The following is a 17,500-nucleotide window of genomic DNA, read 5'->3' as shown; positions in this document are numbered from 1 at the left end:
GTTCTCACCCCCTTCCCCCCCCCCACCCCAAAGCCTCTGTTCTCACCCCCTTCCCCCCCACCCCAAAGCCTCTGTTCTCACCCCCTTCCCCCCCCACCCCACCCAAAGCCTCTGTTCTCACCCCCTTCCCCCCCACCCCAAAGCCTCTGTTCTCACCCCCTTCCCCCCCCCCACCCCAAAGCCTCTGTTCTCACCCCCTTCCCCCCCACCCCAAAGCCTCTGTTCTCACCCCCTTCCCCCCCCCCCACCCCAAAGCCTCTGTTCTCACCCCCTTCCCCCCCCCACCCCAAAGCCTCTGTTCTCACCCCCTTCCCCCCCCACCCCAAAGCCTCTGTTCTCACCCCCTTCCCCCCCCCACCCCAAAGCCTCCGTTCTCACCCCCTTCCCCCCCCCACCCCAAAGCCTCTGTTCTCACCCCCTTCCCCCCCCCACCCCAAAGCCTCTGTTCTCACCCTCCCCCCCCCACCCCAAAGCCTCTGTTCTCACCCCCTTCCCCCCCCCACCCCAAAGCCTCCGTTCTCACCCCCTTCCCCCCCTCCGCCCCTTCCCCCACCAGGTCGTTCATGGTGATGACGTCAGAGGGCACCTTCATCACGTGCCGCCAGGTGGGCCGCCTCGCCACGGTGGTCTTCGAGGTCGAGGGTCAGAGGGTGACCCTTAGAGCCGACGGCGAGGGCGAGGTCTCCTTCGATCTCCAGGAGGTCATGGGGGACGTGAAGGTCAACCAAGTCAGGTCAGTCCGTCTGGAAGTTCCCTCGATGGCTCGTGAATCAGTCAGCCACCAAAGAAACGAAATAAGATTGGAAATATCTTTGATAATATTAAATTGCTTCGTTATTCGTTTTGCACTGCTTGGGTAAAACAGCAAGTCCTGACCAGCCCTAGAACGACCGCAATAACATAGACGTACAGACGCGAAAGAAAAAAGGAGGTGCTTGGGAAGTATTGCCAAGCATCTTCCTCGAAGACTCTTGAATCCCCCACATGACACATCCCCCCCCATCCCCCCCACAGGATATGGAACCAGAGGACGTGCGGGGCAGACTGCGGCGACGCGGTGGCGGACTGGCTCTCGCGGCTGCTCTACAAGGGCGAGACGCGCGTTCGACTCCTGTACCAGGGCGGGCTGGTGAAGGACCGGCCCGCCAGGAAGCCGGACTACTTCGAGTTCCCGCAGTTCAGGGCGTCGGACAGGGTGAGGGAGGCAGCGGCGGGCGGGGGGGGAGGGGGGGGAGGGGTGTATGTTACGCATCTATTTGCTGTAGGCTTATCGTATTACTGGCTTATTTGTATTGTTTTTTTCTAGGTATTTATATTGTTTCTGTGTATATACGACTTCTGTTTATTACGGTTTTTTCCCCTTCTCTCTCTCTCTTTCTTCAGTTCACTTCCTTTTAGTGAGCTTTTCGAGGGCGAGCTTCCCGTGGCGGCGACAGATTGCCGCCTCGCTCGCCCGCTTTCAGGGGCCCCGCGGCCCATCTGAGGAAACTTCAGTTCGGTGGCATTGCAGTAATGTGTTGTCTGGTGCATTACAACGCTTGCAGGAGCATTCCCCAGGCCAGTGGAAAGTGGAGGTGGCGCATAGCCGTATCTGCACTTTCATTCCAGCCACAAAGGTCCCTTATGGCGAGCTGCTAGGCAGGGCCTCGACCCGTCTCTAGCTCCTCACGGCTGGTCCACGCCAAGCCACGACTTCCTAGGTCGTCTCAGGAAGACCCTGCCCCTGATGAGCAGGGTCTTCCACAGGGAAACGAGCTTGGTGCCTGTATGACCTGAGTTAGCAGTCTCGGATTATGCAAGTAACAGGTCCTACGCTGGCCTCACGGTGTAGCCGTTGGTGGACACATGGTCCTGCCAGCTGTGCCTCAGTTGGCAGGACAAAAGGCATCCTTGCCGCAATTTATCGACTGACCAGGTCTCCTAACAGACCCCCAAACCATGGATCTTGTTTCTGATCTAGATCTCTAAACTCAAGGGTTTGCCTCATGCTTTGCATCAAGAGCTGCCACTAGCATCTCTAGAAACAGGATAGCAACATCATCAGCAGAGGCAAGGACAGTGACCTTGATATTGCCATGTGTTATTCTACAATGACCTTGGATAGTAGCTCTGACCATTATCCAGTCCTTGCAAGTGTTGAAAATAATACAGCCTTTTCTCACTCTTGAATTAACGGGGAAGAAGCTCAACATAAGCTCTACAGCACTTAGTACCGGTATATAGGCTTGCTATTAAGCCAATAATCCTGTCTTAGGATCTCCAATATTGATTTGCGATGCACTGGGTCATACACCTTCTTGAGGTCGATGTAGCCTGCAAACAACCCATGACCAAACTCATGATAGTACTCTATAATGACTCAAAGTGCTAGCATGCAGTCCATTGTTTTTACTTGCTAGGAGTGAATTCATATTGCTCCGGTCTCTGGTGCCTTAGTATGTGGTCACAGATCCATCTCAGAAGAATGTGAGCGAAAACCTTACCTGGTATGTTGAGCAATGTGATGCCAAAGCAGTTGCTGCAGTCCCATTGGATCCCCTTCCCTTCCAGACCATGCCCCTCAGCAGAGCCGGGAAATGGTACCGGACTGCCAGATGGCAGCCAGACAGCATGCAAGCCCCATGATATAGGCGCACCACCAGCATTTAACTTGATTTTAGATGATCCGTCCATCCGCTGAATAGATTACAACCATCTGTGAGGGGCGAGACGAAGGTTATTTACTAAGAAATGGCTTTCAGCTTCCTCAGCAAGATTCCCGATAAAAGTCCAAGCCCCCGCACCAAAGAATAGCAGAAATTCTGATCGCCATTTAGTCGTACCGCAGGACACGCACCTGTGGCCTCCAGTGTCTCTGGCGAGATGATTTCTGCTTCGAGTTCAGGCATTCACCTACGGACTCGAGCTCTGCATCAAGCGTTTCACACGAAGGAATCCCACAGAACTTCAGGGCGCATCAGGATCTGAGTGCTGTGAATCAACAAGAGATAGTTGAAGCGAACCTCTGAGCATTCCTTCTCCCTTGGTCTGTCCAGGTAAAGTACTCTGGGGTGGACGCTGGAGAGATGGAGCGTTTTGAAGTGGATCTGAAGGGTAGTCATAATTGGTACCGCAGAAATCGGCACTCTGGTGAACCTTGCAGCACTGGAGGCTCCTCTAGTGAGGGTGTAGTCATTCCCACAATACCCATATCACTATGCTATGTTCAGCAATGCTGGAGCACTGATGCGAGGAGCCAGAAATACCCAATTTCTGGGATCTAGCAAAGTCTCAGAAAGAAGGATCAGCTCCCGAGCAGAGATCTCGTAGCCAGCTAGATCACAACCACATATCGTGTTGAAGTCACCTAATGCAATCCAAATGTCTCACCAAAGATGTGTGCAAACATCAGAAAACAGCAATAAGGGACACAAAGCCAAAATCATGCTTTAGTTTCATGCCATAATACACTCGCCAACTGAAGGTTGGTCAGTTGGTGACTCATTGCCCCAACCCAGCCAGTAGCAGGCGTAACCATGCTGCTGCCAGCGCGTCTCACCTCCGAGAGAGCAGCCACCTTGACTCCCAACTGCCTCAGTTCCCTCGATGGCTGGGGTAATAGTCCTGCCATAAAGATAGGATGTTCCGAGCTCGCAAACTGGCTGCAGAGTCCAAGCTCATACACAAGGCAGTTCCTTCTGCGGGGGCTCTGCTGCCCACTCCTTTCCTCCGCCATTGCTGGATGGCCCAAACAGCCACCTGGTGGAGCGGTTCTATGGCTTGTCTTTTCTGCTTCGGTCGTTGTCTTCCCGCCTTCCTTCGGCCGCATCTCGTCCGGCAAAATCTTCTGTCCTCTCCCTCCGTCGTCTTCGCCCTTACCCTTTCCTCTTTTCCTCATTCTCTTCCTCTTCTTCCAGGTCTTATACGCCGACACGAGCTCGTTCATGGTGGCGTCGGAGTCGTCGATGAAGGACCTGAACGGCCGGCTGAAGGAGCCCGTGTCCATGGGGTGGTTCCGGCCCAACGTCGTGGTCCGCGGCGCCAGGCCCTTCGACGAGGACGACTGGGCCTTCCTCAAGATCGGCGACGTCGTCCTCAGGAGGGTCAAGCCCTGCGAGAGGTGAGGGGGAGAGGACTTGGAAAGGGAAGGGGGAGAAAGAGAAGGAACACGAGGACGACTTCCTGTGGGTTGGGTTTACCAGAAAACCTTCACAAAAGGTGATGGATTGTATGAAGGACTGTCTCTGAGTGGCATGGAAAGCGAGTGGAAGGTCGACTGCAATCTGTCTATCCCTTAATAGAGAAAATGCAGTGCAGAATAGAGTTCGGAAGAGGCAGTCATTTTCGACCTGTCTGAGTGTACGTGTACGTGTGCATGCGTGCGTGTCTTTGCTAAACATCAAACTGACGTGACAGAAAATAGGTGAAGGTGATACAATATTCATATGTTTGCTGACAAAGATAGGATATAGTTAAGATTCCTTATGGTCCGGGGATATGGTTTCATGCAGATGCCGTCGCACACAAATCCTCCGAGCTAATTCCCTTGTAATACTGATCATATTCAAAACAAAACAGATCCTGATATCATATCGCATATTGCAATGCGGCATAACATGGCATCAAATGCACGATGGTTTTCACGAAGTCCTCCGCCAGGTGCGTGCTGACCATCGTGAACCCCGCCACCGGAGAGAGGCACCCGCAGCAGGAGCCGCTGACCACGCTCAAGACGTAAGTGCTGGGGGGGGGGGGGGGGAGAAGAAGGGGGCGGATGGGGATGGGAGGGGGAGGAAGGGGGCGGGGGGATGGGAGGGGGAAGAAGGGGGCGGGGGATGGGAGGGGGAGGGAGAGAAGAGAGAGAAGGGAAGGAAGGGGGCGGGGATGGTGGGAGGGGGAGAAGGGAGACAAGAGAGAAGGGAAGGAAAGGGGCAGGGGGATGGGAAGAGGGAGGGAGAGAAGAGAGGGAAGGGGAAAGAAGGGGAGACGGGGTTGGAAGGGGGAAGGGAGAGAAGGGAGGGACTAAAAGGAAGAGGAGAAGATGTGAAAGAAGAGGGAAAGGAGAGGAAAGACCAATAGGAGGTAAGAGAGAGAAAATAAGAAACAAGAATAGGAGGAGAAGAGCAAACAGGAAATAAGAGGGCCAGGGGGGGGGGGATAGGAAATAAGCGAAAGAACGGGAAGTGAAAATAATAAATAAGAAGGGGAGAGGTAGAGAAATTAAGAAATGAAAATACGAAAAAAGGAAGAGAAAATGAGATTTGAGACGGAGAGAGGAAGGGAAAGTAGGCAATATGAGAAAGAGAGGCAGAGCAAAGGCAGAGAGGAGAGGAGAAGAAGAAGAAACGAGAAAGAAGTAACGTGTAAGCAGAAGAGGGGAATAGGTAAAACTGAAATTAGAAAGAAAGAAGAGAAAGCAGGGAAAGTAGGGAAACGGGGAAAGAAGGAAAGAAAGTAAGAGAAAGAAATATAGAAGAGAAAGGATAGAATTGAGAGAAAGATGAATAACAAAGGACAGAGAATGAGAGGGAGAGAGGAAATAAAGAAAATGACCAAAGGAAGGGAAGAGAGGGCGGGGGGATGCCTTGGGACCACAGGAGGAAGGGAAGAACCTGGGAAAAGAGAGGAAGAAGAGGAGACGGGAAAGAGAAAGGAAGAAAATATTCAGAACATAGTCAAAGCAAAAGAGAGAGGGAAAATAGATGCAATTTGAATACAACTAGTCAGAATAAGGAAGGAGAAGGACAGAAAAGGGGAGAGATGACAAGAGCCAGAAGAAGAAACAGGGAAGAGGGACGTGAAATGGCGATAGGGTGTCGAGTAGTTCAGAGACACGATTGAAACGCGTTGGAAATCTCCCTATAGCCTGTAATCCGATTGTCTATGGAGGAATTCCCTGTGTAGGAAACCAGCAGATGGCTTCTCACTATCAGCTGATAATATACTCAAGGCCTTGTGTTCTTGCTGTGGGACACTGTGTAGTTGTAGAATGCGTGTGGTTGCAGCATCCATTGGCTTAGATAATAGGCGATTCAGTATTCGGTCCGCACTGGTGGCCAAGGTGATATTCAACAGATCATTGACTGCTGCAGCAATGTTCACTGACTTCGAAACAGACTCGTCTCTTCAGCGGGAAGCGGGAGAGGAGGTCAGGACTTCATTCGTATTTCCCGACGGAGGCTGTCTCGACGTCGCTGGAGAATTTGCCTCTCCTGGGGCCGTCCTTCTTCTCTCTCACGCCCTTCGTCTTTCTCACGCCCTTCCTCTTTCTCACGCCCTTCCTCTTTCTCACGCCCTTCCTCTTTCTCACGCCCTTCCTCTTTCTCACGCCCTTCCTCTTTCTCACGCCCTTCCTCTTTCTCACGCCCTTCCTCTTTCTCACGCCCTTCTTCCCCGCAGGTACCGCTGCCCCCGCGGACCCCCGCGCCTCGCCAAGGCCTGGGCGCAGAAGCCGGTGTTCGGGCTCCAGTGCGGCACCGAGCAGGGCGGCGCCCTCAAGGTCGGGGACAAGGTCATGGTGGTCAGGGCGTCCAGGCACCCCGAGTACCAGGTCATGGAGATGTGAGCGGAGGCGAGGTCAGGGCGGGGTCAAGGAGGAGTGAAGGCGGCCAGGCACCCCGAGTACCAGGTCATGGAGATGCGAGCGGAGGCGAGGTCAGGGCGGGGTCAAGGAGGAGTGAGGGCGGCCAGGCACCCGGTTCGCGGCTTGGAGGCTGAGGGCGGGTGAGAGCGTGAGGGGGGGAGGGGGAGAGACGAGGGCGTGAGTGGCTCGGTGAGAATGACGTCATCAGGATTTCAACCATCACTGTTATTACTACTAATACTATAACCATTATCATTGATATTATTATTATCACTATTATCATAATTACTGTCATTATTAGCATCATTATCCTTATCATTATGTTTTTATCCTTATTATTATTGATATCTCCATTATCATTATCACTATTATTTTTATTATTATTGTTATTGTTGTTATCATTATTATTACTATTGTATATTATCATTATTACTATTGTATATTATCATTATTATTACTATTGTATATTATCATTATTATTACTATTGTATATTATCATTATTAACAATATCATTATCATTGTTATCCTTATCGTTAATATTATCGTTATAATAATTATTATTGTTGTTATAATTAGTATTGTTACAATGATTTTCAGGATTGCCATGACCATTAGGATTTAATTGTACTAATATCATAATTGTTGTATTTTGTTTTGGTCGCATTGCTTTGGCCACTTACTGCGAGGTGGAAATAATTGATGTCAAATTATTGGTAATTAGATCAGGCACTAAAACCAATCTCTGGGTGTTATTAGTTCCCTTTACTCTACACAAAAGGACAAATACTTTCAGAAAGGTTTTGGTGACAAATACTTTCAGAAAGGTTTTGGTGGAGCTTGTGCAAGTCACGTCTTTTCTTCATGAATTTGCTCTTAATAAGTAAATATGGTTCTTAGAACGTCTGTAAATAGAGACCAAATTTGCACATCTTTATTTTTGACTGATCCACTATGGTTTCTACAAAGGTTATGAGACAATATTGGTGTTTTTTTGTCATTTTTATTTCTTATTTCTACTCCATACACATAACCTGCCTGCAGGAAGCGTATACAAACACGTATAAAAATAACAAGTGCACAAAACAACGAAATGATTGTGTCCACATCTCCTCTCTCCTTCTTCGCCTTCTTATCATTTTCACTTTTTTTCACGCATTCTCTTTTGTTCTCCTGTTCTTATTCTCTTTCTCTTATATCTCTCTTTCTTCTGTTCTTTCCCTCTCTCTCTTCATGAGCAAATACAAAAACCGAGGCACCGCCGCTGGTAGTTCGCCCCGTCCCTTCAGTGACTGGATACAGTTATTTACAAACAAAGGCACTGTTAACGTATTTCACAATTGCAAATACGAATCAAAAGATGAATCAAATCAAATGAAAAAAACGAAGAAATGAGTTATAAAGTAAATACATCTACATTATTGAAAAATATTTTTTTCTACGGCATTTCGTATAAAAATATACATCTTTTTTACACGTGGAAACAGAATGCGGCTTTGTGAAAAGACAGCAAAAAACAGGAAGCAGAAAAGCATTAAATATATAAGAAGACAAAACAGGAATTCATAAGCACGAGGAACTTTTACTCCAAATAAAATCTAAGGAAAATCTCGCCTGATTTCATTATGGTTGACGAGAGAGGAAATTACACTCTTCCCTTGCCATTTTCAGGAGCAATATGTCCTTTTGAATGGTCTAAGGGAAACAGACAATGTCCAATGGCAAAACGGTCTTTAGAAACAGAACAGCGTAATACTATATGATATTGCACGAGACAACGCAGAAATTCTTTCTCTCTCTCTCTCTCTCTCTCTCTCTCTCTCTCTCTCTCTCTCTCTCTCTCTCTCTCTCTCTCTCTCTCTATATATATATATATATATATATATATATATATATATATATATATATATATATATATATGCACACACACACACACACACACACATATGCATATATATATAAGTGAATGACCAATCGATAAGAAAAAATAAGATTCAGTATACATGGATATACATACAAGCATACATACATACATACATATATATATATATATATATATATATATATATATATATATATATATATATATACATATATATATATCAATCACAGCGGCATCCCTATAAAGACAGTTCCCCCCCCCCCCCCCCCCCCCCCGCCCCGTGGCTCACAACGTCTTGCCGGAGACGGTGCTGAAGGCGTGGAAGGAGGAGTCGGGCGGGTACGTGGACGCCGCCGACGGGATGGTGCGCACGCGCAGGCACAGCACGGCCGTCACCACCGACGACAGGACCAGCACCGCCAGCATGACCACGAGGCCGCCCACGAAGGTCGCCACGCTCATGCACACGTCCTCGGGGGCGGCGCCGGCGCTCTCTGCGGGAGGGAAGGGCGTGAGGGAAGGGACACAGGGGAAGGGACCTGGCGTAGGCTGTCCTCCGTCGCCTTCGTCAGAGTCACAGCCTCGCACGGGCGAAGACGAAGACAAAGGCGAGAAAAGGACCGAAGCAAAAATGTGGTCAAGGAGAATAACAAATGGATATGAAGCTTTTTGCCACTATAACACGATATTTGAAATGGTAATTTGAAGCAGAAATAAAACACAACGACAGGAAGCAGGGAGGAATAAATCATAATAAAGGAGAAGGTAATAATGATAGGAAGCTGTAAGGAATAGATCATAATCAGAGGAAGAGGGCGGCCGACGGGGCGGACCAAGGCACTCACTGGTGACGAGGGTGACGGTCGAGAACTCGTCGCCGCCCACGGAGATGTCCTCGGGCGAGAGCACCCGCAGGCGCCGCGCCACGCGCACCGGCGCGCCCGCGCTCTCGTTCTTCGCCAGGCCGTTCGCCACCGCCCGCGCGCCGCCCTTCGCGCCGCGCTCACGGAACAGCTGCGCCTCCACGCGCTCGGCGGCCTCGCCCAGCGTGCCTGGAGGAGGCGGCTCCGGGCGCGCGGCGGGCACCGCTCGCCGACGACGCCCGGCGGACTGAGGGGGGGGGGAGAGGGCAGAGGGGGTGAGGAGGGAGAGGGCAGAGGGGGTGAGGAGGGGGAGGGCAGAGGGGGTGAGGAGGGGGAGGGCAGAGGGGGTGAGGGAGGGAGAGGGCAGAGGGGGTGGGAGGAGGGGAGAGGTGCAGAGGGGGTGAGGAGGGGGGAGGGCAGAGGGGGTGAGGAGGGAGGAGGGCAGAGGGGGTGAGGAGGGGGAGGGCAGAGGGGGTGAGGAGGGAGAGGGCAGAGGGTGATGAGTGGAGGGGGAGTGCAGAAGGGGGTGAGGGAGGGGGAGGGGCAGAGGGGGGTGAGGAGGGAGAGGGCAGAGGGGGTGAGGAGGGAGAGGGCAGAGGGGGTGAGGAGGGAGAGGGCAGAGGGGGTGAGGAGGGGGAGGGCAGAGAGGGTGAGGAGGGGGAGGGCAGAGGGGGTGAGGAGGGGGAGGGCAGAGGGGGTGAGGAGGGAGAAGGGCAGAGGGGGTGGGAGGAGGGGGAGGGCAGAGGGGGTGAGGAGGGGGAGGCGCAGCAGAGGGGGTGAGGAGGGAGAGGGCAGAGGGGGTGAGAGAGAGGAGAGGGGCAGAGGGGGTGAGGAGGGAGGAGGGCAGAGGGGGTGGGAGGAGGGAGGAGGGCAGGAGGGGGTGAGGAGGGGGAGGGCAGAGAGGGTGAGGAGGGGGAGGGCAGAGGGGTGAGGAGGGGGAGGGCAGAGGGGGTGAGGAGGGAGAGGGCAGAGGGGGTGAGGAGGGGGAGGGCAGAGGGGGTGAGGAGGGGAGAGGAGCAGAGGGGGTGGAGGAGGGGAGAGGGCAGACTGGGGGTGAGGAGGGAGAGGGCAGAGGGGGTGAGGAGGGAGAGGGCAGAGGGGGTGAGGAGGGGGAGGGCAGAGGGGGTGGAGGAGGAGGAGAGGGCAGAGGGGGTGAGGAGGGGGAGGAAGCAGAGGGGTGTGAGGAGGGGGAGGGGCAGAGGGGGTGAGGGAGGGAGAGGGCAGAGGGGGTGAGGAGGAGAGAGGGCAGAGGGGGTGAGGAGGGGGAGGGCAGAGAGGAGGTGAGGAGGGGGGAGGGACAGAGGGGGTGAGGAGGGGGAGAGGGCAGAGGGGGTGAGGAGGGAGAGGGCAGAGGGGGTGAGTGAGGGAGGAGGGCAGAGAGGGGGTGAGGAGGGAGAGGGGGCAGAGGGGGGTGAGGAGGGTGAGGGCAGAGGGGGGTGAGGAGGGGGAGGGCAGAGGGGGTGAGGAGGGAGAGGGCAGAGGGGGTGAGGAGGGAGAGGGCAGAGGGGGTGAGGGAGGGGGAGGGCAGAGAGGGTGAGGAGGGGAGGGCAGAGGGGGTGAGGAGGGGGAGGGCAGAGGGGGTGAGGAGGGAGGAGGGCAGAGGGGGTGAGGAGGGGGAGGGCAGAGGGGGTGAGGAGGGAGAGGGCAGAGAGGGGGGTCGAGGAGGGGGGAGGGCAGAGGGGGTGAGGAGGGAGAGGGCAGAGGGGGTGAGGAGGGGGGAGGGCAGAGGGGGTGAGGGGAGGGGGAGGGCAGAGGGGGTGAGGAGGGGGAGGGCAGAGGGGGTGAGGAGGGGGAGGGCAGAGGGGGTGAGGAGGGAGAGGGCAGAGGGGGTGAGGGAGGGGGAGGGCAGAGGGGGTGAGGAGGGAGAGGGCAGAGGGGGTGAGGAGGGAGAGGGCAGAGGGGGTGAGGAGGGGAGGGCAGAGGGGGTGAGGAGGGAGAGGGCAGAGGGGGTGAGGAGGGTGGAGGGCAGAGGGGGTGAGGAGGGGGAGGGCAGAGAGGGGTGAGGAGGGAGAGGGCAGAGGGGGTGAGGAGGGAGAGGGCAGAGGGGGTGAGGAGGGAGAGGGCAGGAGGGGGTGAGGAGGGGGAGGGCAGAGGGGGTGAGGCGGGGGGAGGGGATGAGAAGGCGGGGGGGAGGGGAGAAGATGCATCATTGTGGGGTCAATATCAGTCTGTTTGAGTGATCTATAGCACCAATTTTGGGCTGGTCTCCGAAACTAGGAAAGCCTTAAACCTTAAACCTAAACTTAAACAATTATCTTCATCATCCAAGAAAATATTTTAAAAAATAGACATTTAGACAAGAACTTACGCCGTCCTCAGGGCAGATGGGGCATCCGTTACTGCAGAGGTCGACTTGGCACTCAATATACACGTCGTTTTTGTCTGGGAATTTGAAGGCCTGGAAAGATAAGAAAATTAATATAGTTATCCCTAAAAATGAAAAAAGAAAACCATTTTAGGGCTAACTTCATCATTTAGGGGCATCGTAATTTAATTATCTGTATAAACCGTATATCCTTTTATTGATTAATTCATCTATCTCGATTAGTAAAGAATGTCAAATATTACCTGGAAGTGAGAGAACGTGACCACAGGGATCTTGGGGTTGCCAGTGTCACGGGATTTTTGCCACGAACCCAAAATCTTCTTCTTGGAGCCGAGGACACAGCCGTTCTGGAGCGAAAAGGGCATCAGACTGATATTGTGTGAGCCCTCTTTCCCCATCACTCCCTCCCCCCCTCTCCTTCTCCTTTCCCCCTCCTTCCCTCCCTCCTCTCTCCCCTCCCTCTCTTTCTGTTGGTCTGCCTCTACCCGACTCTCTCTCTCTTTCCAATATTTCCACTCACCTGCCCTATCTACCCTCTTCCCTCCTTCCCTTTTTCTCCCAGGTACCTCTTTTTTAGGTCTCCCTCTCTTCCCATTCTCTCCTATCCCTAGCTCCCCCATCCTGCTCTCCTCTCCTCCTTCCTTCTTCCTTTTCCTCTCTCCGTTCTGTCGTCTCCCTACGCTCCCCTTTTCGTTTCCTATATCCCTGAATGTTCCTTCCCAACTCCCTTCCTCCCTTCCTACTGAGCCTCTTCCTCCCCCATCCTAACTTCCTCCCACAAGGACTCCCCTCACCGGCGCATTTTTATATAGCCTTCCTCTTCCCTATCCACATCCTTTCTCCTCGTATCCTTTCTTCTCACATCCTATGCCATTTCCCCTTCCATGGAACCCGCCCTTCCCCTCACGACCCAACCCCACCCCCTTCCTCCCGTTCCCCTCCCTGCCAATCCCATCCATCCTCCTGGCCAGTCTCACTCCTCGCTCCGCTCTATCCCCATCCCCTCTCTCTCCCTGCTTTTCCCCTCACGCTCCTGCAACCCCACCCCTGGTCTCCTTCCTTCCGCTTTCCCCCTCACACCCTAACCTCCCCTTCCCATATACCCTCAACCCCCAGCCGTCCCCTATACCCTAACCCCCAGCCGTCCACCTTCCCTATACCCTAACCCCAGCTGTCGTCCCCTTCACCCCAGACTACCCTTCAACCCCAGCTGTCTCCTTCCCCTGTGCCATACCCTAATCCCAGCTGTCCCCTTCCCCTATACCCTAACCCCAGCCGTCCCCTTCCCCTATACCCTAAGCCCCAGCTGTCCCCTTTTCTCTCACCAACTTAAGCCGTACATTTTCCCTATACCCTAACTTGCCGTCATTTCTATACCCCTATGCCTACTAACCCCCAGCCGTCCCCTTCCCCCTATACCCTAACTTCCCCAGCCAGTCCCCTTCCCCTATACCCTAACCCCAGCCGTCCCCTTCCCCCTATACCCTAACCCCAGCCGTCCCCTTCCACCCCCCTATACCCTAACCCCAGCCGTCCCCTATACCCCTAACCCCAGCCGTCCCCTTCCCCTATACCCTAACCCCAGCCGTCCCCTTCCCCTATACCCTAACTCCCAGCCGTCTCCTTTCCCCCTATACCCTAACCCCAGCCGTCCCCCTTCCCCTATACCCTAACCCTCATGCCGGTCCCCTTCCCCTATACCCCTAACCTCCCAGCCTGTCCCCTTCCCCTATACCCCTAACCCCAGCCGTCCCCTTCCCTATACCCTAACCCCAGCCGTCCCCTTCCCCTATTACCCTAACCCCAGCCGTCCCCTTTCCCCTATACCCCAACCCCAAGCCGTCCCCTTTCCCCTATACTCCCTAACCCCAGCCGTCCCCTTCCCCCTATACCCTAACCCCAGCCGTCCCCTTCCCTATACCCTAACCCCAGCCAGTCCCCTTCCCCTATACCCTAACCCCAGCCGTCCCTTCCCCTATACCCTAACTCCCAGCCGTCCCCTTCCCCTCATAAAATCCCTAACCCCAGCCGTCCCCTTCCCCTATACCCTAACCCCAGCCGTCCCCTTTCCCCTATACCCCTTAACCCTCTAGCCGTCCCATTCCCCCTATACCCTAACCCCAGCTGTCCCCTTCCACTTTCCTCCCTTCCATCCCTTACACCTACCCGTCCTTCTCCCCCCTCTCCCCTTTCCCCCCACCTCCAACTCCTCCTCCCTTCCCCCTTGTGCACTCAACGTCCGTAGAGCTGGAGAAGGGTTCTTCCCCTGCACCTACGCTGACCCCTTCCCATCCACCTTCCCCACTCCTCACCCCGTCCCGTGAGTTGGTACGGGTTCTCTCTGCACCCACGACCCTTCACTCCCCTTCCCCCCCTCCTCACCTCGTCCGTGAGTTGGTACGGGTTCTGCCTGGACCCCTTCCTCCCCTTCCCCCCCTCCTCACCTCGTCCGTGAGTTGGTACGGGTTCTGCCTGGACCCCTTCCTCCCCTTCCCCCCCTCCTCACCTCGTCCGTGAGTTGGTACGGGTTCTGCCTGGACCCGCGACCCCTTCCTCCCCTTCCCCCCTTCCTCACCTCGTCCGTGAGTTGGTACGGGTTCTGCCTGGACCCGTCGTGCGCGACGCACTGCCTGACGAGGACGTCGGCGCTGGCGGGGCCCTCCACGGCCACCACCATCGTCATCAGCTCCCCGATCTTGACCATGCCCGACGCCGACGGGGCGAAGGGGCCGCGCCCGATCTGCCGACCGAGGGGAGACAGTCTGTCATTCGGCTCTTGATTGGTGGATTAGTATCACAGTTCCTGGATCAGCGGTGTTTCGTGGACACCGCTGATTACTTGAAGACTGCTTATAACCCGTCAACATTATTCGATCATCATTATCAAATTTCAACGTATTATCCGTTGCCTCCTCTTGGTTATCAGTAAAAGAACAGCGTCCGTCTGTGATCATTCTCGCGCGTCTGGCACCGTGCGAGTCGGCGACTGACCTGGATGTCGAGCGAAGCGGACGCCTGCGAGTCGGCGGCGAAGGACACGACCTGCTGGTCCAGCATAGCCACGCTCAGCGCCGCGCTCACCCGCTGCGTCGAGTCGCCGCCCGCGCCCTCGAAGACGCAGCGCACGCCACGGGCGGTGTCCCACACCTGCGGCGAAGAGGCGGTCATGGGGAGAAAGGGCGGACGCAGAAGAATGAAAAGCAAAAATTTAGGACATATACCCATTCAAATATATACAGTACATCCAGTGCATGCAAACACACACAGGAATGAAGGCAGAGAAACAACGTCGGAAGGAGAAGGAGCGGGCCGCCCGCCAGTGCCCACATCCCCTCGCACGCCCGACAGAACCCGGTCAGAGGGCGTCGTCCTCACCTCCTGGATGCCCGGCTCGTTCTGGATGACGACCGTGTTCTCGAGGTACGACGGCGTGCCCGGGTTCTCCACGTAGCGAGTGCCGCACGTGCCCGACACCACCACAAACTCGTACTCGCTCCTGCTCGATCCTGGTGCCACGTAACTGCACTGCGGGTTGCCATAGTAACCCTGGGTGTTGAGGGAGAAGGGGAAATAGAGTTAACGTTGCTCTGCGGATGAAATGGGTTTATTATTATTATCATTATTTATTCATAGGTACACGGATAACGGCATTTGAAAGTGAGATAGATTCCACAGCTGGAGGTGCCGGGTGGAAAGCAAACTCGTATCTTAGGAGGAAATGCGTTAGATTTTTTTTTTTTTCGGTGGGTCACAAAACCCTCTGACATACCTTCGAGTACACGACACCATTGAAAGGAGAGTCGAAAGTTATCCTGACCCTCATCTGGTCCCTCTGGCATGCCACGTCTAATGCCAACACCTGGGGCATTGCTGTCCCAGGGTCCAGGGGAAGTAGGTTGCCTACTATGCCTAGGAATGGGAGAAGAGGTTAGTAATGAATTAAAAAGTGGATAATCAAATACATGTATAAATAAACAAAGAGAATTTAATTTCGTTTTTAACATTAATTTTATCTAATAAATATGACAATAAATAAAAGAGAAAACGAAAACGAAATAAATCGGGAAAGATTCTCCCATCTGTTCACCATTGCCAGAAGGTCCGGTATTAATCCCACCGTTGCCACCATAGTTCTGAAGTAGCTGCTTCCCCGTGTTGTCTACAAATTGCTGCTGCGTCGCTTGCTGCGGTCCTGTTGGTCTGTGTCGGAGGCCTGGTGCTGGAAGAACGAACCTCTGTGTGTCACCTTGTGGGAGTGCCAGATTGTCATGTGCCACCTCTGCACCAGCAATCTGCAGGGGAAGGGGAGGCAATTGGGAGATGGGGTTATAATGACCAAATAAAAAATGTTATTGTGGCAATTAGTGTTGTCTGAGTGTACTGTCATTGTGATTACTTGTGTTTTGTCGTGTATGAATATCTATGCTGTTACAGTTTCCACAACCAGTGCATAGTCGTATTTTATTGTGTATTTGTTTGTAGTTTTGTCCTGGCATTTCTATTTTGTGGTGTTTGTTTCTGTGTGTGGATTTTAAATTTATTGTATCTTTTTCGTGTGTGCATTTTTACTATTATTGTGTAGCAAACAGGACATATTTGAGGATGTGCAATTATCTTTTGACTTTACCACACGGTAAACCATTCTACAAAATTCACTGATTCGAATACTATCCGATATCATAAAAATATTGTGCTTGGAAATAATTTAGTTATCAGAATTTTCTGCTTACTGGACATGATTTCTCTATGAGGCCTATGAGCACTATGAGGCCCTGGTACTCGCGAATTTTTGGAACTGGACTTTTCAATTATCCGGCCTCCTTTCGTGCCTGAATCGCTACGGCAAACGAGACTCCTTTCAAAACAAATCAAGTGAACTTTCTTTGGGTTCCAAGATGCATTCAGTGACTATAGAACTTTTTGAAGAGATCAGCTGCATGATATTTTTGGACATAAACTGCTGAGGATACATAGTTGCACAGAAAAGAATAATGGATTGAAATGCTGGTCACTGCTCCCTTGATTGGGTGGCACCGAGACCTGTCAGTGTACGTTTCATGTTGGCAGAAGCAAAGGACTGGCGTGTGGAACAGAAGCAAGCACTTTGGTCGTCAAGCTGATGAACCCGTTTGCCTTTGTTCTCATTTTATACTTGTGTATTTCTTCGTTTTTTTTTGTTTTGTTTTTTTGTGTGTGTGTGTTCCTGATATATGTCTGAATGATTTTGTAGTTTGTGTTTATTTGGACTGCTGCTGAGTTCTCACTAATGTTTCTCAGAGAAGAGAAGAGAAGAGAAGAGAGAAAGAAAGAAAAAGAGAGAGAATGATAGATAGATAGAGAGAGAGGAAAAAAAGATAGACAGATAGAGAGAGAGAGATCATAGATAGATAGACACATAGAGAGAGAGATCTGCGAAATTAATAGATAGACCAAGAGAGGAGAAGAGAGGAGAAGAAGTGTGTGTGTGTGTGTGTGTGTGTGTGTGTGTGTGTGTGTGTGTGTGTGTGTGTGTGTGTGTGTGTGTGAGAGAGAGAGGGAGGGAGGGAGGGAGGGAGGGAGGGAGGGAGAGAGAGAGAGAGAGAGAGAGAGAGAGAGAGAGAGAGAGAGAGAGAGAGAGAGAGAGAGAGAGAGAGAGAGAATAGGGGAGAGAGAAAGACAGAGAGAGAGAGAGAGAGAGAGAAGATAGACAGATAGAGAGAGAGATAGATCATAGATAGATAGATACATAGAGAGAGATCTGCGAAATAAATAAAAAGACCAAGAGAAGTGAAGAGAAGAGAAGAGAAGAGAAGAGAAGAGAAGAGAAGAGAAGAGAAGAGAAGAGAGAAAGAAAGAAAAAAAAGAGAGAGAATGATAGATAGATAGAGAG

At 52.6% G+C, this 17,500-nt stretch overlaps 2 protein-coding genes across 2 annotated transcripts in view; one reads left to right on the top strand and one right to left on the bottom strand.

Moving 5' to 3' along the window:
• The window catches only part of LOC113819008 (mitochondrial amidoxime reducing component 2), a 16,128-nt gene extending 8,826 nt beyond the window's left edge, over positions 1–7,302 (top strand). Inside the window, exons 4-8 of the mRNA XM_070115041.1 lie at positions 557–733; positions 1,015–1,195; positions 3,897–4,099; positions 4,639–4,713; positions 6,379–7,302. Coding sequence (XP_069971142.1) covers positions 557–733; positions 1,015–1,195; positions 3,897–4,099; positions 4,639–4,713; positions 6,379–6,544 — 802 coding nt within the window. The 3' untranslated portion in view covers positions 6,545–7,302. The remainder of the gene's footprint in view (positions 1–556; positions 734–1,014; positions 1,196–3,896; positions 4,100–4,638; positions 4,714–6,378) is intronic.
• Positions 7,303–8,718: 1,416 nt separating this feature from the next.
• The window catches only part of LOC113819007 (uncharacterized), a 30,479-nt gene continuing 21,697 nt past the window's right edge, over positions 8,719–17,500 (bottom strand). Inside the window, exons 3-11 of the mRNA XM_070115240.1 lie at positions 15,719–15,923; positions 15,401–15,540; positions 15,007–15,177; positions 14,623–14,778; positions 14,207–14,371; positions 11,874–11,978; positions 11,614–11,703; positions 9,288–9,552; positions 8,719–8,936 (exon numbers count right to left, since the gene is read on the bottom strand). Of these exons, the coding sequence (XP_069971341.1) occupies positions 8,728–8,936; positions 9,288–9,552; positions 11,614–11,703; positions 11,874–11,978; positions 14,207–14,371; positions 14,623–14,778; positions 15,007–15,177; positions 15,401–15,540; positions 15,719–15,923 (1,506 nt within the window). The 3' untranslated portion in view covers positions 8,719–8,727. The remainder of the gene's footprint in view (positions 8,937–9,287; positions 9,553–11,613; positions 11,704–11,873; positions 11,979–14,206; positions 14,372–14,622; positions 14,779–15,006; positions 15,178–15,400; positions 15,541–15,718; positions 15,924–17,500) is intronic.

Source organism: Penaeus vannamei, chromosome 37 (genome assembly GCF_042767895.1).
Source record: "Penaeus vannamei isolate JL-2024 chromosome 37, ASM4276789v1, whole genome shotgun sequence".
Lineage (NCBI taxonomy): Eukaryota > Metazoa > Arthropoda > Malacostraca > Decapoda > Penaeidae > Penaeus > Penaeus vannamei.
Note: the sequence above shows the minus strand (reverse complement) of the source record. Positions and strands in the feature narration are given on the sequence as shown.